At 42.0% G+C, this 26668-nt stretch overlaps 1 protein-coding gene across 2 annotated transcripts; it reads left to right on the top strand.

Annotated features, from left to right (window-relative positions):
* The first annotated feature begins 12824 nt into the window (after positions 1-12824).
* On the top strand, positions 12825-25863 carry kcnj4 (potassium inwardly rectifying channel subfamily J member 4). Of its 2 annotated transcripts, none has more exons than XM_061228646.1 (3): positions 12825-13187; positions 21389-21550; positions 23846-25863. In XM_061228646.1, exons 2-3 carry the CDS (start codon positions 21513-21515, stop codon positions 25431-25433), a joined length of 1626 nt encoding a protein of 541 aa, XP_061084630.1. In that variant the 5' UTR covers positions 12825-13187; positions 21389-21512; the 3' UTR covers positions 25434-25863. The 2 variants fall into 2 exon arrangements, with proteins under 2 accessions (XP_061084630.1, XP_061084620.1); XM_061228636.1 differs by having other exon boundaries at positions 21386-21550.
* The last annotated feature ends 805 nt before the right edge of the window (positions 25864-26668 follow it).

The raw sequence follows: 26668 nt of genomic DNA, 5'->3' as shown, positions 1-26668 counted from the left end.
CACATTGCACTTTTATTGTTGCTAGGAGGTGGGTGGTTATATTTTTCAGAATGACGTTAATTACAGAATAGAGATGCCAAGTGATCAGTGGAATCATGAATATGCCAAGTCTAGATATAAAAGTGTGTGTGTAGTGCATCTCGGCTACCTAAGAAAAGTATAATTGCATGCAGTGTAGTGTATTGACAATTACATCTTCAACAACATGGAGGTCCTTTCTCAAGGCAGAATACAACACATAAACCTGAGGAGAGACAGCAATGGTAGTAAGTAGACTACAGCACAGGGCTAACAGTAGCAACAGTTAAAACAGGACCAGCTGTACCTGTAGTTATAGGACCAGCTTTGGCTGTAGTTATATGACCAGGTGTGGCTGTAGTTATAGGACCAGCGTTGGCTGTAGTTATAGGACCAGGAGTGACTGTAGTTACAGGACCAGCTTTGGCTGTAGTTACAGGACAGAGCTGTACCTGTAGTTATAGGACCAGGTGTGGCTGTAGATACAGGACCAGCTTTGGCTGTAGTTATATGACCAGGTGTGACTGCTATTGCACAACCAGGTGTGGCTGTAGTTATAGGACGAGTTGTGGCTTTTTAAAATTGTCACTGACATTAAGGTTTGTAGACTGCAGAGAAGGGCGAAATCTGTATACTTTCCTTTAAGGAATTGCTGTGAAACAAAAAGCGTCACAGAGCCTTTGTTTCTTTGTTATACTGCACCTCATATTTTCCCCCTCCAAAATAGAAACTACTTAATTTGATCTTTTAAAAGGCACTTGCTGTGTCCCACATTAAAGGCAAACAAAACTCCTCTACTCTATCCCAAAGGCGAAACTTATGCAACTGACACATTTTCAAAGCCAGTCCACATGTGACTCATATAAACGTCTATTGTCAGTTGTGCAGCAATAATTAACCAACATTGACACTTAATCAAGGGAGAACTAACAGCTTACCAGAGTGCATCGTCAAATTTACAGAGATGACAAATAGCAGTCTTCCAAATACGCGAATCAATGGGGTACCTAAAAATGAAAATGGTTTTGACTCATTTCTTAAATGAAATGATTCAGTCTATTGTATTATGTTTCAAATCTGACTTCTTTATTAGGGGCATTGACAATATTGGTGTCTTGATGGGTTTTTAATTAATGCAATTAAGTGTGAAAAAATATGTACTGGAGGTTCATAGACCTCTGGATGGGGGGATACATGCTATTGAATCTGGGAAGCTCTTTGATAAAGAGATACAACATCTTTCTGTCAAGGGGGCACATACATATTGCTGTATTCTGAAGAGGAGTGTACCAACTATGTCAGTGTTGGTTCCTTACAAGAGATCCTGGCTACAGGGATGTGAAGGTCTTTTCTGCCAGAAGGAGCTGTCAGCTGAGACTTAGGTCCGTCAGAAAAAGGGCAGATCAAATAGAGCGTGACAAACAGCAGAATCTGGGAGTCCAGCTGAGGGAGAGGGAGGCAGAGATATAGGCGGATCCATCATTTATGTACAGGACAGTATTGTTTCTGCACAGTGCAACAGAACCAGGAAAAAGGGCGTCGTTGCCTGCGATTGTCAAATTCAAAATGGTGTGTTTCTGACCATGTATTTTCAAGCCACAAATGTCAAAATATGGAATGGTTGATGATTGGTTGTAGGTAACAAAACCTGACGGTGGCCCTGCTTTTCTACCTATTTCCTTTATGGTGGTTTAAGTTCATTTTTAAAATATATAAGATTGCTTCCATAATGTTCAGTATATTTCTGCATTCAGGAAAAGGAGAGCACTCGTATTATATGTAGACAAATTTATTGCAATTACTTTGCTGACACAAATTGAGAACAAACAGTGCAGAACAAAACTGAGGCATTTATGTGAGCAGTTAACTGAAGTGCATTCATTTATTTTAAGAGAATGCAATGGGAAATGCAAATATGCCATGTTGGGGTACAATACTGCAATACTAGTAGACCTTCAAAAAATGTTTTTTAATTGTCAAACAGCCCACAGTTCCTGTAAGACCAATGAGATACACAGTAACACTAAACTAGTGAAAAGGCCCATGCGAGGTACAATGCATCAGACCAAAAAACATTATTTAGTCATAACTGAAGTATATTTATTAAAGTTTACACATACCTCATGGCCTCGTACCATAATGGTGTAATAAATTACTACTATGTACAGCATTTACATGTGTGCCACATCATGTGCATGACAGGCTTGTTCGCTACACTTTTTAACAGAACAATAAAATGCAGTAACCCCATCACAAACTCAACACAAATCACAAGTCAATACTTAATTCTGGGGTTCCAAATATAGCACCACTTTAATTACCAAAAAATGTTAAACGCATTAGATGTGCTGTTGCAGCTGCTAGGTCTAGATCTTCTGCACACTTTCGCCATAGCAGCGAACACATCCCACTAATTATGGCTTTGCTTCTTTTGTTTTTCTCTCTTGAACTGTCAACAAGTGTGTCTCCCTCTTACCAGATCTTTTCCCCAGTGCTCCTCCTGCAACTCCTCCTCTCCTACCTCTAACCTGTATTTTAATAACTTGATCTACTGACACCCTCTCTTGGTCCTATCTTCCCGTCTCACTGATTGAGGTCTACTGACACCACTGACACAGTGCACTGAAAGCTTGATAAATACATGACATGCTAACTTCTCGGTTCATAGAGTCGATGCTCCGTCCTCAGGGTCCCCCTGAGACTTCTTCCATCAGGAAAGCTATTTTTACCCCTTACCGTTGTTTCAGTATTTGTTTAACCACTGAGTTGTTACCTTACTTGTCAGTTTTTGGGGGATTATTTTTGGCTCAGCAGTTCCCAACTGACCTATTTCTAGTTTTCATGTAAAGCATCTTTGTGACAGTGCCTCGGTATGTATTTATAAACCTTTATTTAACCAGGCAAGACCCATGAGGTTAAAAACATCTTTTGTGAGGGGGGCCTGGAAAGATGGTCAGCAGGACAGGTTAAAAAAGTGGCACGTGCAATTAACATTTACAACCAAACAAAAAGTACAACATGAAATCACAAGAACCACGGAAATTCTATACTTTACATAATTGTAAAAAGAACCACACAAATTAAATTGCTGCTTTTTCATCTGAATGCCAATAAAAATGAGATTATATGTTGAGCCAGACACGCCAACATAAGCTGCTCCAAACTTGAGCTTCAGCCACTTCTTGCCACTCTTGTGTTGCTTTTAACCTAATTTTAAGAACTACAGATTCCAACATATGTCGTTTGATCAACATTTGCCAACTGCCTTAGGCACTCTAAAAATAGGACCCTGGTGCTTCTGATCAGTGCCAGTATATTGTATTAACACTAGATGCCGGCAAACATCCATGTTTAGTTATTTCCAACATTTATAATAGAAAATCAATTAAATCTGGTACGACCACACAGAATAATCACTTATGCCATGCATGTTGTTCATCTAAAATGACAGACTTAAAGCGCACGCTGGCAACTCAGTCCTTCACTTTAACTTTTCAAGTTATTATCTTCCCAAGTTATTGCCTTTGATTGAGTCATTGATTACATTTTGTCCATAGATGTATTGATTTAAGGGTGTCATAACTAGGGTATAATAGGATAGATCATGATCTGTATGAAAATGGAATATGTCGCATTCATATCTGTAGATGATGATAAATACAGGTCAGGGTAATATATTATAAAACATTGCATCGTAGAAACCAATTTTTAGCACTTGAAAAGAGAAATATTAGAGAAGGAAGAGTGAGAGAAAGTGACAGTAAAGAAAAAAGACAAAGCATTTTAGCTGCTTATTCCTTACATTTATCCATTACATTGCATTACATTAATGGCATTTGGCAGACACGCTTATCCAGAGTGACATACAGTTGATTAGACTAAGCAGGAGACAACCCTCCCCTGGAGCAATGCAGGGTTAAGGGCCTTGCCCAAGGGCCCAACAGCTGTGCAGATCTTATTGTCATTATCAATGACATGTTTCTTTCTCATTTTCAAAAACAATCATGGTATGGACCATGGCACAGCACATGTCAAACATAAGTAATCTGCAAAGGGGGGCTGTGAGTGATGGCTCCAGCTTTGCACTGGCAGGCTCAGGACTATGAGCTCCTGTTTGAGAACACCTGCGTCACGTCCTCCCTGGGACGTTTATCACTGCCCATCCTTCAGCTCACGAGGAGCAGCGCCTGGACCCAAACACTGAGGAACGGAGTAAAGGACAAAATAAATGGAGCAAAGGAGAAAGAGAGAGAGAGAGACAGGGTGGAAATAGACTGCATCATTGAGAGAGAGAGAGAGAGAGAGAGAGAGAGAGAGAGGAAGAGGAAGAGAGGGAGAATGGGAGAATAATTAAAGAGAAGCAGAGGTGGGGAGACAATTTGTCAAGCTATTCACAGACTCTCAGTGGACTTCATTCTCACCTGTCCTGGAGCTCCAGCCTAGATGCACCACAATGTGTGCTGTGTATTTATAGAGGTACTGTATTTTCCTATAGAGAGTGTGCCATTTACAGTAATAGGGCCAGTTTCCATGCGATGAAACAGGCCATCAAGCAGGGGCTGCGTTGAGCCCCTGAAGTTGTCACTGAAGTCCTGCAAAGAGATGATGGGCCGGGGGGTATAAATCTGCTTCATTCTCGTCCTTTCACTCATTTCAAGTTAAAACTACGTATGCATTATGTTTTTTTGCATTGAGTTTTTCAAAGTTATACAGTAGAAAAAGTAAATATTATGAAAAACATGTTTTTTTGAATTATTATAAGCAATCATTTGTCCATATGTATGTAAAGGAAAAATGTCTCCAACTAAGTTTGTTGCATCAGAATTTCTTTTAACTGATTTTTACTTGACACCTTTGGTCTGGAGATGAAAAATGGAAAATGACCATGCGACAACCATGCATTGTTTTAACTTTACAAAAGTATGTGCCTTGGCAGCCTGAAGACCATTTTGTTGGTCATAGAGTCACTGAGTGAGTTCCTCCCGCTGAATTTATTTCCTCACGCAAGCAAAAATACTGCAAGATTGTGACAGCTTGGGAACAGTGCCTGTCCAGTTCTTGTCATATATGCATTTAGTTTTCTTCTCGCTTGTCACAAATCATGTACTATAGCAGAAAAGTCTATTTTTCCTCTCCAAGTCTGAGAAAGGTCTTTTTTTTTTTTTCTTGGTGTTGCTGGGTAGCCTGGTTGCATAGCTACACTCTGTTGCTATGCCAACAGTTCATACAAGTGCTGATTTGGTAGCCATGGCAATGGGATGGCAAAACTTTAGCATCTATCTCATACTAATTGGCCTAACATCAAAACTATACATTGAATGGATTTATATTTTTATAATAATAATGTGTAGAATGATGTTCCATGCAGGAATGCATATATGTTTATTGTCTGGTGTAGGAAACCAAAAAATGATGGTATTCATGCAAAGAGTGATCCTAACCAGGCCACTGGAATATTCCACTTCTTTCTTTTTCACACCCAAATTTGCTACTTTTGCCATCAATGGTAGATGGCCTGAGGTAGATCACCTCGACCCCAGTGCAGGTTTGAGGGATTCTCGGTGTCAACTGACAGGAACCGGTAGTGAAAGGGGATCTCTTGTCCAAAAAGTGGTCTCAGTTAAGCAGCAGTGAACACGACCAGCACCCTTGAGGAGCAGGGTCTGAGATTATTCTTAAATGGCAGGATAAAACTCAAAATTATTCATTCCTTTACATGATCAAGCAGGACAGATCTATTGGTGGATGGGAGGCAACTGACATACCAGGGTGACAGTAGTGCAATGTATTATAGGTAACAAGGGAACACACAATGTTCTACGTCTACAAGTGTTTGAGACTCTTGTCTTGTTTTAAAATATCTCAGGCTGACCATCATCACTGCTGTCATCTGTCACCCTGTCTCTCTTCCTCTTAATGTTTAATGTCTCTGACCTTCAGTAAAAATCTCCACAACTTCTTTCAATATCTTTCAAATGCACTAATGAACTTCAGTCTAACCTCTCTGGCAAAACGTGTGGAAATTAATACAATGCAAATACAATATTTCAACAGACAGGCAGTTATTCTGGGCTCTGTACATTTGTGTGTGATTAGAGATCTGAGTTCCCATTTTGGACATGCCCTTTTTCGATGAGCATTTGTATATTCTTGCATATATTCCCTGGTCTGTCTAATTCAGTTGTGCCCATATTAAATCTCTCCACAGTCGTCCCCAGTCTGAGTTTGCCACTCTATCTCTGTCTCTCTATCTTTATCTCAGTCTCCTTCCCTCCCTCTCTCCCTCCCTTCCTCTGACTTTTCCTCCAGTTTTATCAGATACATCATCCAAAAACCAGTCACACCCCCTCCCACCCGGTTGCTTAGATTCTGGTGCTTGTACCAGATAATTTTACCATTCTCTCTCTCTCTCTCTCTCTCTCTCTCGCTTAGATTCTGGTGCTTGTACCAGATAATTTTACCATTCTCTCTCTCTCTCTCTCTCTCTCTCTCTCTCTCTCTCTCGCTTAGATTCTGGTGCCTGTACCAGATAATTTTACAATTTTCTCTCCCTTATCTCTTTGTCTGTCTGTCTCTCTGCCAACTAGTTCTCACTACTCTCTGTGCTGAATGGGCAATGGAACAGTCCTAATGCTATGATCTTATGGAGCTAAAGGAAATCTGAGCTCATACAAGGAACCATGTGCATTTCCATCATGAAATAGCTGAAAGTCATTGTTTTACAAGGGCAAAGATACAGGATAGTTGAAGTTAGCATGCCTATCCAGTTGGATTAAATGTATGGGTGCTGTGCTAAGTCATGTTTGCTTAACATGGATATACTGTATTATGACGCTGACATGGACTTGAGTTCAGTCTTAACAAGCACAGCCAGACCCTTAAGTATTTGCCTATTTTGTCCTATTTGTCTCCATCTCCGTTAAATGGATGACATTGAGCCTTTCTTTTCTTTTCATATCACTGTTTAGCACAGAGGAAGTGTCTAAACTCTTTGTCTTTCTCACTTTCATGAATCTTGGCAGTTATTTATTATCTTTCATACCGTCTGTCATTTTTTCCATGAAAACTGCCAAATCATTCTCAAAACTGAAAACACTATGTCCATAGCTCATATCTTCATATCTCATATCCTCCCAGGATAATTCTGTCATTCTTCTGTCAGTTTCCAGAGCTTACTATTCAGGACTTGATGTCCACCATGACATATGAATGGGCCTATAGTTCTCAGGAAAAGCATGCCATATCTCAATGCTCTCAATGACTGATTGCCCATAAACTCAGATAATTCACATTCAATGATGAATACAGCCCCCTTTTCTGAGTACTGACTGGGCATTGATTGGTTAATTTATTGAGAAAATTATGTGAATTGTGCTGAGAAGTCAGAGATGCAGAGGCACCTTATCATGGCAGGCTTAACAATAAGGCTGTATGAGCTAATCTGACCCCCCACTAGTCATTTACATATATCTGGCCATTTCAACCTGTTTGGCTGGCTGGCCACTGTGATATAGATTCTCTAACACAAGGGTGGGTAATTCCGGTACCGGTGTCCCGGTGCGTATACAGGTCTCTGTTTCCATCTTTTAACCAGGCTATTTGAGCTAATTAGCCTTTTATATCAACACTGATCAACATGATTTTATATTATGCTTTGGACTGCCATTCATGTGCTTATCAAGAAGTGTAGCTAAAACATCAGATAGTGCACATGTTATGGCCAGAAGGCCAGAAGTTGGCATGAAAACAACAAACTGATACGGCCCTTGCTGTCCACCTCTGCTCCGAAACATTCTCCCTAAATTCCCCTTACTGCATCCTCTGTTGTGCTGCCTGCTATATACACCTGACTACATTTCCCCTTTAAAACACTCTCCCTTCTTGCTTTTCTTGCTGCCAGTGTTTGCTTCTGACTTCCTTGCTGGGTTCCTGATTATTCTTGTCTCATACTCAGCCTCTCAGTTTGGGTCTCACTTTCTCACTGTAGGGGATCTCTCTCAAAGCATGTGGGAGACTGGCTACTTCTCTCTGTTTCCCTCACTCTTTTCTTTGTGTGTGTGTGTGTGTGTGCGCACGTGCATGTAGGTCGTGTCTGTGTTCAGCAATATAAATCATAATGTGTCATAACATAATTTAACAACTAATGTTTCATCCACTGTGGAATGTAAGGTATTCGATCTATTCTTACATATGACTTTCAGTGATATACCCTTCTCAGCCTAGCTCTCTCTCTTTCTCTATGTCTCTGAGCATCTCTCTCTCTTTCTCATGATGTTGAAGTGGTGTACTGGATTTCACAAACAGCATACAGCAACAAAATCTACATTATCACACATATGGCAGTAATCACACATACATGTTCATTTACACACACCACGCACACACACACACACATACATGTACACATACACGCACACACACATGCACACTAAGCTGGCTGTCTCACAGTAGCTGAACTGTATCTTCTAGTTTTCATGTTGTGTCCTTTAAACTCTCACTCTATCATGCCATCAAATTCTGATTCTGATTCTTTATCTCTGTGACCTTTGCCCCCTGCTTACATTACTACTGATATTCCACCCCCCCCCCCTATTCACTGGCTGTCATGTGGACATATAACACCCACCTCTTCTTTCTGGAAAGAAGGGGTTTAAAAATAAATAGCTTCAGCTGTATAATTTAGAGAAAGAGCAAGAGAGAGAAAGAACATAAAAAGGTTTCCATAGAAACTATAGGATTGAATATCTTTTTATGAAATATCATTCTGTAGTGGCAGAAATGTAAAGTAATCATGAAATGAGAGGCATCAACTGTTATTCTTCAGTTTTTTCTGCAAGTGTAAAGAGACTCTGTCTTTAAACATTCAAATCTGACATGTCTTCCCTTAGAAAAAATAGCATGTACATTTGCCTTTTCATGTCTGAAAATTCCACATGTGAATTTAACATGTTCACATTTGAGTTACACAGGTTACCTTTGCCCATTCTCATCTTACAAGTAGGATTATTTTTATAGTCCACATGTGTACTGTTCACACATTGGGTGACAGGTGTTCACGTGTGGTTTTTGGATACAATTTTTAAAGGGTTTGAAAGGGAAAAATTTCAACATCAGATGCTTCTGAATAGATTTTGGATTCGAGTACATTGTCAATGATGTAACTGTCCAGTTAACAGTGCAAAAAAAACCCCACTAAAATTACCTGCACTCATTAACAAGGAGGTGGTCAGGCAACAATATTAATTCAACTATCAGCTATTCATCGTCAGAAGAAAAAATGTTCTTATTACATTGCAAAGTATTTAACCCTTTAAGTATCACCCAGTTTCTTGACTCAAGCTTAAAAATGACATAATAAAATGGTTACTATTCTTCAACTCTTTTGACATTATTCTCTTCTGAAAGGGAACCATTTTGGGGTTTGTTTTCCAAGAGTTAGAATTACTCCAAATATTACTAAAACAAAGTTATCAGTTTTTCTCACTGAAAAGATTTTCTGATTTGACTGGATACAGATTATTGTAGCTGTGTCTAGTGCACTTAGAAACACAATGGCACCAAGTCACAAGACTGGACAAATCCCCTTTAAAATTTGGGGACAATATCACCACAATTGAGCATTCTGAATAGTTTTTTCTAATCTATGTCTAGACAGTTTTACAAAAGGACACGTGGAAACTAAATTATGTTATGGGTCTTATGAAGTGCAAAACACTGCATTTTGCTTATCAACAGTTATTAGGCAAAATGCATTTTTACCTATTGCGGTGCCCCCCACTGGTCAAATGACTCACGTCCTTTGCACGTCCTCAGGTAAGGGGTACTGAGTCTATGTACTAAGTTTTGTGTTGATACATCAAAGCGTTGCTGAAATATGAGCTCACTTCCAGTTTGGTAAATTTGCCATTTGACTGGCTGTGACTGAACTCTTTTGAAAATCAAAAATCCGTCTGATTTTGTGAGGCTTGGTCTAAACATCATCAGTGACGAAATTGGTGAAGATTGGACAAAATTTGTGGCCTTTTGTAAAATTTTGTAAACTTTTTCAGAAACATTTTTCTGAATTTTCCAATATGTTGGGAAATCCATAATAAGCAGAAATTGACTGATATAAAATGGGGTCACTTCACTGAAAAGTCTATTATGTTGTCGATGGTGTTTTCACTGTCTTCCTCAAAAATATTCACTCAGAGGAGAGATTCCTTGGAACTCCTTCAAAGGAAGTGCTCTATTTAGATTTATTTTTTGTTGTAAAACGTCAACAATTTTTGGCATAAAATCTCAAAAACTGTTTTTGCCGAAGTGCAACATACTCCACCAGCAAATTGAAAGTGCTTCAATTTCATTTTTGCTAGCCTAACAAATTATACATCGTTGGAAAACTTAATGTCATTAGGTAAAATGCCTTTTAGTCATCACAATAACATGCCATTCATCGGTTCTTTGATGAGCTGAAGTTATACTGAATTCTCTTACAAAAGGATGGGGGTAACACATTTTCAAATCGTGAGAGAGCCTATACAAAATGTAGATAATAGAATTTCTATATACAAGTACTTTTGTAGAAGTATACAATGGCAAAATAGATGACAATGATAATTCTTCCAGAGGAATTCTAAGTAAACACTCAAATTTTCTCTAAGTTAGCACATTTTTAGAATGAGAAACTATTATGCATTTGGTCTGCTGGACACATGAAAACGACATTGACATTACCTTATTTCTTGTAGTATGTGGATTTCCAAAATAAATAGAAGGTGACGTCCCGCCACACTTGTTTTACCACCACATGTTAAAAAATAAGATAAAGCAATGGCATATTAAAATAGGTTATACAGATAGAACTATGAGTTTTAACACTTTCAAATGGTATATCCTGTTACCATAGTGATCGAAAATTGCGCCCTGTAAAAATAAATGAATGCAAAAAAAACAAACCTCACCAGCCCTGCCCTTAGACTTATAGGGTTAAGGCTCTGTATGTAAAAAATAAAATAAAAGATTAGCTGAAAATATACATAATTTTAAATATGATTATGTCTGGTCTTCTGATCATTTTAAGGGGAGAGGGGGCAGAGAAATGGGTAGGTTGGTTTTTTTCTGCATGTTTGGAGGCCAAATTCCTTCGACAGACAGGCAGGGTGCAATGAAAGAGATAACGGTCTGGAAGCTGGATGAATCTGTGGGTGATGTTATGTGGGGAAACGGAGACGTGCTTGCCACGTGGAGGAATGACTGTATGGCAAATGCACAGACACAGGCAGAGGAAATTCAGACACACTTCATCTTAGAGAAGAATGTGTGGACTCTACAGGCAGCTCACAACAAATGCGCACAGAAAATAAAGTTTAGAGGAGCACAGACACACATTAAGTATAATGAGAGATCATGCATAATTTGTCACTGAGAAGATCATATTATACTTGAACGTACAAACTGCAAATGTGTGAGCATATACAAAAACACACATGCACTTACATATATACACACACAGACATATACACTCACTGAGCATTTTATTAGGAACACCTGTACACCTACTTATTTATGTGATTATCTAATCAGCCAATTGAGTGGCAGCAGTGCAATGCATACAATCATGCAGATACGGGTCAGGCGCTTCAGTGAATGTTCACATCAACCATCAGAATGGAGAAAAAATTGGATATAAGTGGCTTTGACCATGGAATGATAGTAAGTGCCAGACGGGGCGGTTTGAGTATCTCAGAAACTGCTGATCTCCTGGGATTTTCACTCTAAACAGTCTCTAGAGTTTGCAGAGAAAGGTGCGAAAAAAGCAACCAGTGAGCAGCAGTTATGCGGGCAGCAAAGCCTTGTTAATGAGAGAGGTCAGTGGAGAATGGCCAGACTGGCCAAAGCTGACAGGAAGGTGACAGTAACGCAAGTATGCAGAAGAGCATCTCTGAACACACAATGCATCAAACCTCTAAGTGGATGGGCTACAGCAGCAGACGTCTAACAAATTACTCTAATAAATACCTAATAAAGTGTACCATATATTCAGTGTATGCATGTGCATATATGCTCCTTTTCCAAACATGTACCTGTTCTAAAGCTTTAAAACTCATTCAGGAAGGGGCAAGGGGTGTTACTTCTGCATGTTTGTGATGTCTGAGTGCTTGGAGGTGAATATACCACAGAAATGTATTGCCAGAAAAAAAAATCTCTCAATCCCTATCTAATATTTTGCAATTCCAGTTTTAGTCTGTTAATACCTGCTTCTTCTTCTTCTCGGTGGGAGTTTATGAGTCTGTGTTTGTCCATCTTTCAGCACTGGACAGCTCCAAACGCCAGATCCCACTTGACACAAGGCGACAGTAATCTAAAGCAGACATTTGCTTTCTTGGGACAGGATTAATATTTAAACAACGCAGTGCTTCTGAAGAGCACAGTAGTTACCTGTTAGTTAGTTATCAGGATTAGTCATAAAACGCAAATGACAGTGATTGTGCAGAATGTTGCTTGCTTGAATTCCAGGTATGGTACGGCTGATGAATCCACAAACTGAACCTTAAAGGCCCCGATGAATATTAAGGAATATAAATGGATGATGTGTAAAAATGTGAGCTGCATAAATCTGCTAAACAAGTAATAAAATAATGTAATATTGAGCCTTCTCCTGGACGGTGCACAGGCACAAATAATAGGGAAAAACACCTACACGCGCTCGCACACAAATCTACACAAACAGGGACATAATCAAACTGACAGGCTCTCCCTCCCTCTCGCACCCACACACGCGGAGATGGAGATGGACTGGGGGATAGCAACCAAGAGTCGCCGAACAGAGAGGGAGCGCGCAAAAGAGTGGATTATAGAGCAAACGGGAAAGAGGGGATAGCAGAGGACAATAAAAGGACTATAGGGAATGGGATCGTTATAAAATAAAATACAACACAGAAGAACGAGACGAATCAAAAGTAAATGGTGTGACAACACAGAAAGGCGCTCTGGACTTCGCTAAAAGGAGAGAGGACTAGAAATCGAAACAACGTTCTTGCGCCAGAGCTTCCGGATTCACGACTAGTCACATACTATGGATACCTTTAAATTCGGCAGTTTTTTAAGAAGGAATAGATTAGAGTAAAATACGCGAGTGGTTTTATTTGTTGTTGTAATCAAGCTAACCAACGTTTTTACACGAAAAGGTAAGCGTTTATCTGGTCAGATAATCAGTTTTCACTTTACACTCTACCTGTCAGCTTCTTTTGTGAAGTTTTTGAAGTGCAATGGAGAAAAATCTCAAACGCGTTTGAGTTAATGTATATTAACTTATTATGTGGTGTTGTTTGTATAACTATCACTAAAAGTGATAGTTACTTCTGTCACTTTTGCATGCCTAATGCGTTATCATTATTGTCGCATAATGACATCGACACTATGGAACTACTGAGAAACCCCACCATTTCTCCCTCCAAAACTGAACATGATGTTACGCACAACGAAATGACACGTTTAGATTGTCCGTGTACATAAGGCAATTTCATGCATTGTGAAGATTAGTATTGACTTGGTTTGAATTTGTGTAAATAAAATGTCCACGACGTTGCTAGGTTGTCCAGAAAGTAGGCTACCCAGTGGGTCTGCAGTCAACCGTGATGCTGAAATGTTTTTCCTTATTTCACGCCTATGGGATTTTGATTGTTATGTCACACTAAGTTGGGCAAATTGTGATGGCAAGTATAGTAATGACAGTTTGTTTGAATTTCAAGTTTCTGCCGATCTTTTCCTAAACTCGCGTTTTTCCATGGTCGCTAAAAATAGCAAATAGTACATAAGTACAAACAGGGCATATCGTGCAAAATTGCTTTGTATTTCGTCAGCTATATGTACTAGCCCCTTGGAAGATAATACAGTAGTGAAAAAAGTGAATTAATAAAAAAATTTAAAAAGGTGGATAAGCGGTGCCACAAAATATTAAATATTTTAATTATATTGACCTGCTCAGTGGGCATTAATATCAATTTGAGAATTTAATAGGCCATTAATTTGACCTTAGTCAGTAAAAAAAGTGTTACTTTGTTATAATCGGACAAATGAATGGATATCTCAAACAGAAATGTTGCAAACTGCTACATGCAGGCCAATGCATAAGCAAACAGAATTGCACAAATATTCACACTTACTCACCGGGAAAGGGTATAGTATGGACAACAACGCATGTTACTGTGGGAAATCAGCAAAAGTCATTGTTTCAGAATGCGTGACTGGAATTATTAAACAAAAACGACTAAGACTAATAAGGAACAATTTAATTCTATTAAAACAAACATAGTTTTTCACTTAAAATATTAAGTAGTTCATTAAGTATGTGGATTCAATTCAAACCACTGGTCTTGGAGTGTCCCTGTGTCTGCCAGGTTTTGTCATTATCAGCACTTAAGTACTTATTTAAATATTCATTGGCTAAATGGTCAATGCACCTTATTCCAAGGTCTAATTTCACTCACCTGCAGCCACTGTGGCTGTCCAGAGTGTCATAAAAGTTGTTTCAGGAGATGCTGGAAAGCTGCTTCCTGATGTACATTTTCCATCAGCAGCTGAAGTTTAGAAGTGAAGTGCACAGTCGGCTACACAGGCCAGCAGACCAGTGCCCAGATAGGGAAAGGGTCTTAAGCCCCAAAAGCCCAGGCCCAACGATGCCGTTGGTATTTAATGAGAGCAGGGCAGAGGGTGACCGTGCTTCAGATCAACCAGAGAGAAATAAACCAGGGAAATGATGTAGGCACACAAGCACTTCCTCAGCAGGTGCTTGGGCACTGCTTGGCCCCAGCTGGGCAGTGATAGCCAAACAAAGTTCATTTTAATATGCACTACACCCATCCCTACTTTTATCTGTATTGTTCCACAGAAGCCCTTGACTTCTGCATGGGATTAAATTTATCCTGAGGAAGGAGAAATGCGTCCCCAAATGAGCTGGGAACTGCAGCGCCAGCACCTTACGGTACGGCTGGACCAGATTTGCGGGGTTGGAAAAAAAAGAGCTGCTCATAGTCCCTCTGACACAGAATTATCACTGGTACACCTGGGAAAAGGCAAATTGAACAAAACAATAACACTCAAAACAATAAAACGCAGGAGCCAAGGAGACCAACCTCCAGCTCTACAGCCCTGTTTCCCTAATCATGGTTCTCCAGGGTAGAGAACTGCTGGTTTTCCACCCTCCCTTTTCTTGTAAAGACCGTATGGCCCATCATTAGCAGTAATTGTTCAGTTAATTACCTGGGAGAAACAAAACCCAGGGCCTGATTTGGATTGAATGGCCAGATTTGAGACCTACAGGTTTTAGCATCAGAGATAATCTTGGTTCATGCTTTTGGTATGCAGTCAGAACAATTCCTGTAAAAAAAAAAGATTGTTTCTCCATTTGAGCAAAGTGGCATCTCACACACTCCACATCTAGACATTTTTATGCATCCGTCATTCTCCACCCCCGACACAGGATTATATCTTTCTGACATTTATGTTAATCTTTTACCAACAGAAATATTTTGTAACAATGTCATTAATCTCTTTTATTTCTTAAATGTATATTGTACACAAACAGTGTTTCAGCACTACACGTGACTGCATAGCTCCACAATCCAGAACATGTAAAAAAAAATGACATTAGTAGCTCACCCACCTTTCCACACCAATTTTCTGCACCACTCGATGCTGAGTGGTCCAGAGAATCAGCAAATATAGCATCTGACAGCTCGGTGGCTGACAAGTATTTTGCCATCGCGGGTATATTTTTTCTGGAATAATACAGCCACTTCTACGGATTCTACTTTTAGGACTGAGCCACAGCAGGTGTTCACACTGTTGGCTGTGCAAACTCAGTCTCAGTTGTGCACCACAGAACCAAAGACGCACACACACGCACACACACATACATACACTCATTGATCACTTTATTAAGTATTTATGAGACTTATCTTTTGGCGTTATTAAGTCTTCTGTTACTGTAGCCTATCCACTTAGAGTTATGATGCGTTTTGTGTTCAGAGATGCTCTTCTGCATACCAATGTTATAATGTGTGGTTGTTTGCATTACTGTCACCTTCCTGTCAACATTGAAGGGTCTAGCCATTCTCCTCTGACCTCTCTCATTAACAAGGCATTTCTGCCTGCAGAACTGCTGCTCACTGGATGTTTTTGGTTTTTCACACCATTCTCTGCAAACTCTAGAGACTGTAGTGTGGGGAAAAACCCAGAAGATCAGCACTTTCTGAGATACTCAAACCACCCTGTCATCCCACCGTCAAAGTCACTTATATCACATTTTTTCCTTATTCTGATGGTTGATATGAACATTAACTGAAGCTCCTGACCCGTATCTGCATGATTTTATGCATTGCACAGCTGCCACACGATTGGCCGATTAGATAATCGTATGCATATATAGGTGTACAGGTGTTCCTAATAAAGTGCTCAGTGAGTGTACATGCATGCACACACAGATACGCGTCATGTTTCCCGGCTTCCCTCTTTCTCTGTTCCTTCAGTGTCAGATTAGATTGAGAGAGTTTATCCTCGTCGCTGGATTGAGATGTACCTTTGTATCACTGATAAAGATTAGGAGATTAGGAGACTATTAATCCATAGTTTGATGCATGGGAAGTTAAGAATGTCATTGCATGTCCTGTGCACATGTACGTAGGCACAGCCTCCGAGCTGCCATGGGGGATTATATCTTTGAGCATTGCGTAACAATGGATCATTCTGCAGTCTCTGCGTGTGACTGTGTCTGTGTGTGTCTGTATGTGTGTATTTGTCTGCGTGTATTTTCTACATACCAGGCACACGTGTATGCGTCAGCAAACCTGTATTCATATATTTACTTTCTGTTTAATTCCTCATAGAGCACTGAGAATAACACTACAATCATCTTTCTGTCAATCATAGTCAATATGTGTTCTTATGAGTCCTCATCCTGTTGCATGGGAAAAAATGAGAATCACCACTTTTCACTACTCAAAGTCATTACAATTTAAAGATCATCAAGGAAAAGTAAGGAATGCAGTTTATTTCAAAGCTGAGTGGGAAGACATGAAAAATCAGTGGGGACAGGCTGAAAAAAGAAAGAGTAGAATCATAGCAAAAGCGCATTTACATAAAATGATGAAGGACTCCATTTCCTATAATGCACCCAGGGGATCAGGGGGAGAAGGTGCCCAAAACACTTGCATGTGTGATTCAGTATCTCTCCACCCTTGTCAATGAATCAGGCCTGTTTTCTCTGACTCATCCCAAAGAGCTCTTGCACCCCACTCCTGTCTCTCCTCTCCCTCTCTCCATCCCTCTTTTGCCAGTGCGCTAAATCATCTCAACCTGAAATATTTCATCAGCCTGTTAAGAACTGAGGTTCCTATGGAAACCGCTAATTATCTTCATAACTATTTAATTACCACAACTTTACCTAAGGAGCTGCAGCCTCTGCCAAATCAGGGTGTCAAAGGTGCCGAATGTAAGGGTTAGATAAAATTTCATCTCTCAGCGTTGGATGCTGAATTTGTCTTGTGCATTTTAAAAGGGGAGAAAGAAGTTCCTCCTGTCTTCTGTCTCTACTTAGTGCCACAGTCGGTACAGGGAACCTTGAATTAGCCCTGTTCAGGAAAAAGAATAAGTGACAGCAAAGCCTTTTTGCAGATGAAATCTAAAATTGCCACAGCAAATCGAATTCATAAATATTCATAAAAGCTCTTTTAAAATAAAAAGAACTTGCATTTCACTCCTGAATAATCCTGAGCACGGCAGTTGCCACAGACTGCGGCTGCTGTGACGCTGCAGTTATCTCTGACCTCGTTCACACGAACACGATGAGCACGCCGTGCCAGGTGTTTTTGGACTCGTTTCCAGATCCGTCTCCATCAGATCGCCAGCTGACCTTCACTCCTCTGCTAAACGCGTGCTGCTGCCGGCAGATGCACCCTATCCAGAGTGACTTCCCCGACTGCTTTACATTTCATTTTGTTACATGTCCATTTATATGCACCCTATCCAGAGTGACTTCCCCAACTGTCCATTTATGCAGCTGGGTGTACTCTCACTGAGCACTTTATTAGGAACACACGTGCACCTACTTATTCATGCGATTATCTAACCAGCCAATTGTGTGGCAGCAGTGCAATGCATAAACTCATGCAGATATGGGTCAGAAGCTTCAGTTAATGTTCACATCAACCATCAGAATGGGAAAAAAATGCAATCTAAGTGACTTTGACCCTGGAATGATTGTTGGTGCCAGAAAGGGTGGTTTGAGTATTTCAGAAACTGCTGATCTTTATGGACAACAGTCTCTAGAGTTTGCAGAGAATGGTATTAAAAACAAAAAAAAAACATCCAGTGAGCAGCAGGTCTGCAGGCAGAAACAGCTTGTTCATGAGAGAGGTCAGAGGAGAAGGGCCAGACTGGTCAAAACTGACAAGATGTTGACAGTAAAGCAAATAGCCACACATAACCACACAATGGTGTGCAGAAGAGCATCTCTGAACATATAACGTGTCAAATCTCTGTGTGGATAGGCTACAGCAGCATAGACCTAATACATTTAAAAAATAAATCTAATAAATACCTAATAAAGTGCTCACTGAGTGTATTCTGAAAATGTAACAAGTTAGGTTCCTTAGATACAACCTAGGAATTGAACCTGCAGTCTTTTGGCTACAAGGAAAAGTAAATTTTCTCACTTCTTGTTTTTGCAGAAAGTGGATGAACTCCATTTTGGGTGCTCTTCTTAACAAGTGTTTTATTATTACTGAGTAATGCTGCCTTCCTCAAAAAATCTAGTGTAGCGAGGGTGGTAGCAATGACTGCATACAGTAGGTAATTGGTATCTCAGTTTAGATTTCTGACGGTACTGTTTGAAATTATCTTCAAGCTGCTTATCTGACTAAATTTGGACTCTGCGGTAATTAGCTCTGTCAATAAGGTGTTAATGAATGAGGTTCACTGCCATCTTACAGTCTGACCTTTTCGGTCTCACTGCATTGTTTCTGAGCTCTCTGTCTGCAGACCCTACGGCAGGCTGCTCAGAGAGCAGGGGCTTTTATTGGCACCTGAGCTCAAACGCAGCTCGTCATCGAGAAGCTCTGAACACCGTGTTCTTATGAAATATTCCTATGTTGTGAAAAATTTTTTTTTTTTTTTTTTACTTTCGTCTAATAAAAGCTTCAGTCTATTAATCTGATTCATTTCTGATATTTTTGTTCCGTGCCATTTGTTTTTATTTATCAATATTTCTTATGTCGATGCACCAAATGAAAATGGCTTCCTGTTCATTTATAGGTGGTGCGTGCCATTTTGTGACAGAATGTTCTTTCCTCATGAAATGTAGCCAGTGTGTGTGTCCATATGTATGTAGCTGTGTATGCAAATGTGCATGGCTGCCATTACTAACACTTCTTCGATGGCAGCATAGACTTAAGTCTTCATCACGTCTGTGACTAAAGCTTTAATTACCACCTGTGTGCTTACCATGGACTACTGTATCCACAGCAACCTGTTATTTGTACATATGTTCGTCAGCCTGTACTAACTGATGGATTCGTTCTGGAACAATCTGGGCAAAGTGCTAGACAGGAGTTTACAAACAGCGCTGTCCCACTTCTATTCCACTTACACAAGTGTCCCTCACACTGCCCGAGTCAAGTGCTGTAGCTAATTCCCCTCACGGTACATGTAGTACCTGCAGCTACACTGACTTTGGTACTGTTGGTCACTCCACTGCCTTTTACCCATGCCCCTTTCCGTGAGCCTCTCTGAGAAGCTGAGCTTGCTTTCGGCTGCTTGAGAGATAAATCAGTGAGATCTTGGGTGGGATAGCCGAGAGGCTGTTTCCTGCCTCCCCCCCACCCCCCTGCCCCTGCCAGGACAGCGGGCTGTTGAGCCTGGGGGGGGTGTGGACCTGGCAGGAGGCTGCTGACTGAGCCTGCCCTGGGCTGGGAGGAGACTCCAGCCCCACACTGAGCAGATGGGAGCACACAAGCTGATAGACAACAGGAGGAAAGAGCAGAAAGACAGACAGTGACAGACGGACGGACGGACGGACAGACAGAGAGACAGACAGTCATACTTGTGTATGCAGGCATACTGCATCTTCAGCAAATGCCGTCAGAGCATCGTTAAGCATTTCTCACCTACAAAAAAGGGCAAAAAACTAAAATAAAAATCAAACTGGGTATGAGTTTATAAATAGCCTGGTTACATGGAAACCATCCAGGCAGAACTATATTCAGTGAGGATATCTAGATTAGATTTTTCAATAGCATGCAATACTGAAGAGTAAAGTCATTTGTAGCTATCAAACAACTTAAGACATGGGAGTAAAATGGGGACACAGAGGGCAACAGGGCAAAACAGGGATCCCAAAAAAATAAAACATATGCTCATACACCCTTAGATGTTACACAGGAAGTTGGAAAAACATAATAGAGACAAATTAGAGATACACTAAGGCATCACAGGTGTGACAGCTGTTAGACACATGTTTACACACACACACATACACACTGACACTGACGGACACCAGACACACACTCAGCAGAGGCAGCAAAAGAAACCCACATTGGTGTCGCCTGAAATACATTCTCACATCAATACCTTCTGGCATTACTCTCCGAACAAAAAAACAGATTGCATGCCACACTGTGGCTTTGGATCACATTGCACTGCCTACGCAAAAGCGCTTAAGACATACAGGAATCTTCACTTCCATCACTGTCTGTCATATGCAGCTCCTTCCCTCGCGCTTACATTAGCCTAGAGAAATGCAATCATAAGCAGTCCTGGGAATCAAACCTGTAACTATGTTCAATCTGGGCAACAGGAATGCAAATCCCAACATCTGCCAGTGTCATATCAGGAACGAACACTGTCATGCAAAGGTCACGAGTCCCTTCGCTTCATAATACAAAATCCTTTGTGTGTGTGTGTGTGTGAAACATGTATTTGTGCGTGCGTATGTGTGTGTGTGTGTGTGTGTGTGTGTGTGTGTGAGACCAAACTTAATCAGCCAGTGACAGTCTGTGACTTGAGCTATTTCTAGAGTGAGCATTTGTCATGCTATAATAAGAATGAATGTTTTTTTCATTTGTTTGTCTGAAAATCCTAAAAAGATTGTGGCCCTGTGGGGAAATGGATGTCTTTTTTAAAGGCATACTCTACCTGCTTCCTTAAATATACAGTATGTACCATGCATACTGTGTTACTGACCAGAGAGGACCAAAATTGGTTCTGTTCTATGAGCAATGTTCCTTGATGGAATTCAAAGCAAAGTCACTGCATGTACAATGAATTCAGACAAAATGTCTAAGCAACCCATCCCCTCACTGTCTCTCTCCATCTCCCTCTCTCAACTCAGCAGTTAGCAGTCCCATCTCCCTACTGCAGGTCACCATGCCAGTCTCCAATCCTTCAGAGCAGATCTCCATCTAGAGGCTTCCCCAGACACTGACTGTTTCTGTCGCGTGTCTCAGACCGACAGCCCTATGATCCCTGATGATATGGGAACAGTGCGAGTCAACAGGTGAGGAACTGCTTGGCTTATACAGTCCCCTCCAAATGTATTGGAACAGCAAGGCCAATTCCTTTGTTTTTGTAATACACTGAATACATTTGGGGTTGAGATAAAAAGATGAACACGAGACAAGAGTTCAGAATTTCAGCTTTTATTTCCTGGTATTTACATAGATGTGTTGAACTACACCTACCACCTTTGCTATCAGACCACCCAATTTTTAGGTGAGCAAAAGTTTTGGAACAGAAGTACATGAAAGTAAATAATACTTAATATCTGGTCGCATATCCCTTGCTTGCAATAACTGCATCAAGCCTGCGACCCATTGACATCACCAAACTGTTGCAGTCTTCTTTTCTGATGCTTTTCCAGGCTTTTACTACAGCCTCTTGCCAGTCTAAAACCTTCCACTTTGTTGGCAATGTGTTTCGGGTCATTGTCTTGAATGAAGTCTTGATGAAGTTCCTCCCAATTAATTTGGATGCATCTCTCCATAAGTTGGCAGATAGAATGTTTTGTAGACTTCCAAATTTATCCGCTGCTATCATCATGAGTTACATCAATAAAGTTTAGTGAGCCCGCTCCAGAAGCAGCGATGCAAGCCCAAGCCATGACACTTCCTCCACCGTGCTTCCCAGATGAGCTTGCATGTTTTGGATCATAAGCAGATCCCCTCTTTCCCCACACTTTCCATCTTTGGTAGAACTCAATCTTTGTCTCATCAGCCCATAGAACTTTGTTCAAGAACTTGTGTGGCTCATCTCTGTACTTCTTTGCAAATTGTAATCTTGTCTTCCAATTGTCTTCCTTACTACTGAATGAGTGGTTTGTATCTTGTGGTATAGCCTCTATATTGCTGCTCTCTAAGTCTTCTTTGAATAGTTGATTGAGATACCTTCACCCCTGCCCTGTGGATATTGTTCGTCACTGACTGATGTTTTGGGGTTTTTCTTCACAGCTCTCACAATGTTTCTGTCATCAACTGCTGTTGTTTTCTTGGTCGACCTGTTCGATGTCTGCTGCTCGGTACAGTTTCTGTCTTTTTCAGGACATTCCAAGTTGTTAGAATATCCAATGCTTGTGCAATGGCTCTGATCGATTTCCCCTCTTTTCTAAGCTTCAAATGGCTTGCTTTTCCCCCAAAGGCCGCTCTTTGGTCTTCATCTTTTCCAATACAAGTGCAGTCTTCACAAGCAAAACCTAAGGCTAGGTAAACATTCAGAATATGTGAAAGCATAGGGCTTGTCATTCAGACTTGTGGACCCAAACACACTTTGCAACTGCCCAGCAACATGGACATGCCTTAATACATAGGTAGCAACAGTGGGGCCAGAGCTTTCATGTTGGTACCATGCAACTGCCATGGCTCATGTTCTATCCCTATAAATACAGTAGCCACAAATCCTCACAAATATTCACACAAGGAAATACACACACCCACACACACATACACCGGGGCGAACCAGGTAAAAGGTCTGGAGGTCTGGTAGATGTTGAATTCTAGAAATTCAAGCAATACATATAAAGGTTAGAAATGAGGCAAGAAAAACAATAAGACAGATTGAACGGCAGCCAATTGACACTGCAGTATTACAGCACAGCAAAATTGAGCCTTTCTGCAAGTGCAACAAAGGATACAAAGGAAAAGAAAAGAGCATTTATATTTCACTTTCCCTTTGTCTGGTCCTCCCCTCCTCTGCATTTACTTCATGTACTTCCAAGTTTTCCATAATGTTTTTTCTCTCAAGAGCAGTGGTCTCAAACTCACGGAGGGCCATGTAAATGCTGATAGCCACCGATTATAAAATCAGTTAATTATTTGCTGAATTAGGGCTGGAGGTTAGCACATAATGCATATAAAGTGAAATGTGTTATTGGTGTTGTCTAAATAACAACTGTTGTATATAGTCTATGCTTTAATACAGTCAAATGCATATGGCTGAATGAGTAAATGGAATCAATTAAGGCATGGAATCAATTAAGGCAGCATTGGTTGGAAATTAAAACCTGCACACTGTCCAGTGGTTTGAGACCACTGCTCTGGACCATGCCCACAGTGAGGCACTGTGTGAACCTCATTGTAAATGATGTTACCCCAGGGTTGAGACAGCCCTGCTCCTGGAGATCTTGTAGGTTTTCAGTTTAATTTTCTACAAGATCTCTGGCTGTTCAATGGGGTGTGCTTCATTAGGGTTTATGTGAAGCCCTACAAGACACTCGATCACTAGGAACAGGTTTGGGAAGCTTTGTGCTATATAATATAAAGAATGATTGACCTTATCTTATCATTCCTCCCACTCACAGGTATAGCATTGTAGGAGAGGACGAAGGCCTGAAAATTTCAACTCTGGGCCTGCACAATGGCCACAGCACCCTGTCACCGTACTCCCTGGGTGTGGCAGGGGGAGGGGCCAGCGGAACAGTGGGAAGCACAGGAGGAGGAATGTTGGGAGTACCAGGTGCGGAGAGCGCTTATAGAGGGAGGAAGATCTCTACCACGGGGCCGGGGCACCTCAGGAGCCGTTTCGTGAGGAAGAATGGCCAGTGCAACGTGGTCTTCGCCAACATGGAGGACAAGCCGCGCCGCTACCTGGCCGACATCTTCACCACCTGCGTGGACATCCGCTGGCGCTACATGCTCCTCATCTTCACCACAACCTTCCTCTTATCCTGGCTCCTCTTCGGCCTGGTCTTCTGGTGGGTGGCCCTGGCCCACGGCGACTTCGACGTGCCCCCAGAGCTGTCTCTGGGAGGGACCGGTGCGGTGGGGGCGGGAGGGGGCCCCGGCCCAAAGGAGAGGGAGAAGTTGTGGAAGCCTTGCATTCTCCACGTGCACAGCTTTGTGGGAGCCTTCCTGTTCTCCATTGAAACCCAGACCACCATCGGGTATGGGTGGCGCTGCGTCACCGAGGAGTGCCCGGCTGCCGTGGTGACGGTGGTGGTGCAGTCCATCGTGGGCTGCATCATCGACTCCTTCATGATCGGCACCATCATGGCCAAGATGGTGCGACCCAAGAAGAGGGCCCAGACGCTGCTGTTCTCGCACAACGCCGTCATCGCCCTGCGCGACGGCAAACTGTGCCTGATGTGGCGCCTGGGCAACCTGCGAAAGAGCCACATCGTGGAGGCGCACGTCCGCGCCCAGCTCATCCGGCCCTACGTCACCGCTGAGGGCGAGTACATCCCCCTGGAGCAGACTGACATCAATGTGGGCTACGATGAGGGCCTGGACCGCCTCTTCCTGGTCTCCCCCTTGGTCATCGTCCATGAGATCGACGCGCAGAGCCCTCTCTACCACATGAGCAAGGCCAACCTGGAGGCGGAGGACTTTGAGATCGTGGTGATCCTGGAGGGGATGGTGGAGGCCACCGCCATGACCACCCAGGCCCGCAGCTCCTACCTGGCCCGCGAGATCCTCTGGGGCCATCGCTTCGAGCCCGTGGTCTTCGAGAAGCAGGACCGCTATCAGGTGGACTACTCCCACTTCCACAAGACCTACAAGGTGCCCTCAACGCCGCACTGCAGCGCCAGGGCGCTGAGCGAGATGACCAGCCGGTCCTCGTCCACCTCCTCCCGCTCTGTGTCCCCAGTCAGCCCCAAGGCCTCCCGCCACCTCAGGCCCCCGCACTCACCCAGCGCCTTCTGCTATGAGAACGAGGTGGCCCTGCGCTGCGGAGAGGAGGAGGAGGAGGAGGCGGCGCAGGGGGCCCGGGAGAGGGACAGTGGCGAGGGGGAGGAGAGGACTGTGATGCCTGATTTTCAGGAGCGGTTCCCGGAGCAGTCAGGAGACATGCTGTGTGTCCTGGACATGGAGAATCAGATTGAGTTTGACATGCTGCAGGCTGCTATTCCTCTGGACCCACTCAGCTATAGGAGAGAGTCTGAAATCTGAAGAGACACTGACAACCCATCCCATTTCCTCGAAAAGATCCCATCAAGATCTTTGTACAGGGAGGATAGCTGTTCCACTCCATGTCCACTCACAAGCCAAGCAAAAGCAAGACCTTATTCACTATATTTCACTTTTTTTCTATCCTTCCATCATTTCCTTTTTTCTTTTCTCTGCCCACGACTACAGTGCCCATTCTCTCTTATTCCCCATTATTTCAGGAAAGGTTCCCCAGGTGAGGTGAAGGCCAGCTAGCACCTCCACCTCCTCACGGACTGACCCATCTTAGCCCATGTTGCTGAGCTGAGCAGCTTCTCTCTTATTATTGGCCAGTCGGGCTTGCTGTCACTATGATGGTCGGTGTGGCTCTCAATGTGAGACTGTGACGATTAGGTGTAAGCCAGAGGTGTCAAACTCCAGTCCTCTAGCTACACTGCACTGGTCTAAACAGATGGGGGGGGGGCACACAGTACCATTCCAGTGGGGGGCACACAGTACCATTCCAATGGGGAGCACACAGTACCATTCCAATGGGGAGCACACAGTACCATTCCAATGGGGAGCACACAGTACCATTTCAATGGGGGGCACACAGTACCATTCCAATGGGGGGCACACAGTACCATTCCAATGGGGAGCACACAGTCCGATTCCAATGGGGAGCATACAGTCCTATTCCAATGGGGAGCACACAGTCCGATTCCAAGTCCATTGCAGAGGAATGACTGAGATGAGATGGAGGAGATAAAATACGAACAGGCATTCATTTTCATCTGATGGCTTTGTGGGATTTTGGAAGATTGGGTTGAGGCACATAGTCCAGAGTGGAGACTAATAGCAGTGGGTCGACACCAGTGGGCACTTTCATTTTGTTTCCTTTACAGTATCTTTAGTTGACTTGCAAAAGTGTGCGTTTGTGTGTGTGTGAGTGTGTGTGTGTGTGTTTGGTGGGGGTGTGTGTTTTCATATAATTCACATGAAAATATGACTTATGTTCCCTTGCAAGACAATTGATTACTTTTGATTAACAGTGCTTTCCCCAGTAGTATTTACTAATTTATTAGTTTGTCTAGTTTGTATTTATTTTTATCAGCTTTCATTTTCAGTAAATCTATTATTTTTCGAACACCATCCACATTTGTCTGGGATGTCCCATGTTAATATCCCAGTTTTGGAGAGGGTACTTCGCCACCAATCTCCATCACAAGTGTAGAAAATGAATATGACTTTTTATTAAA

This window comes from Conger conger, chromosome 2 (assembly GCF_963514075.1).
Source record: "Conger conger chromosome 2, fConCon1.1, whole genome shotgun sequence".
In the NCBI taxonomy this organism is placed as follows: domain Eukaryota; kingdom Metazoa; phylum Chordata; class Actinopteri; order Anguilliformes; family Congridae; genus Conger; species Conger conger.
The sequence above is the reverse complement of the archived record's forward strand: the minus strand, read 5'-3'. Positions and strand labels throughout refer to the sequence as shown.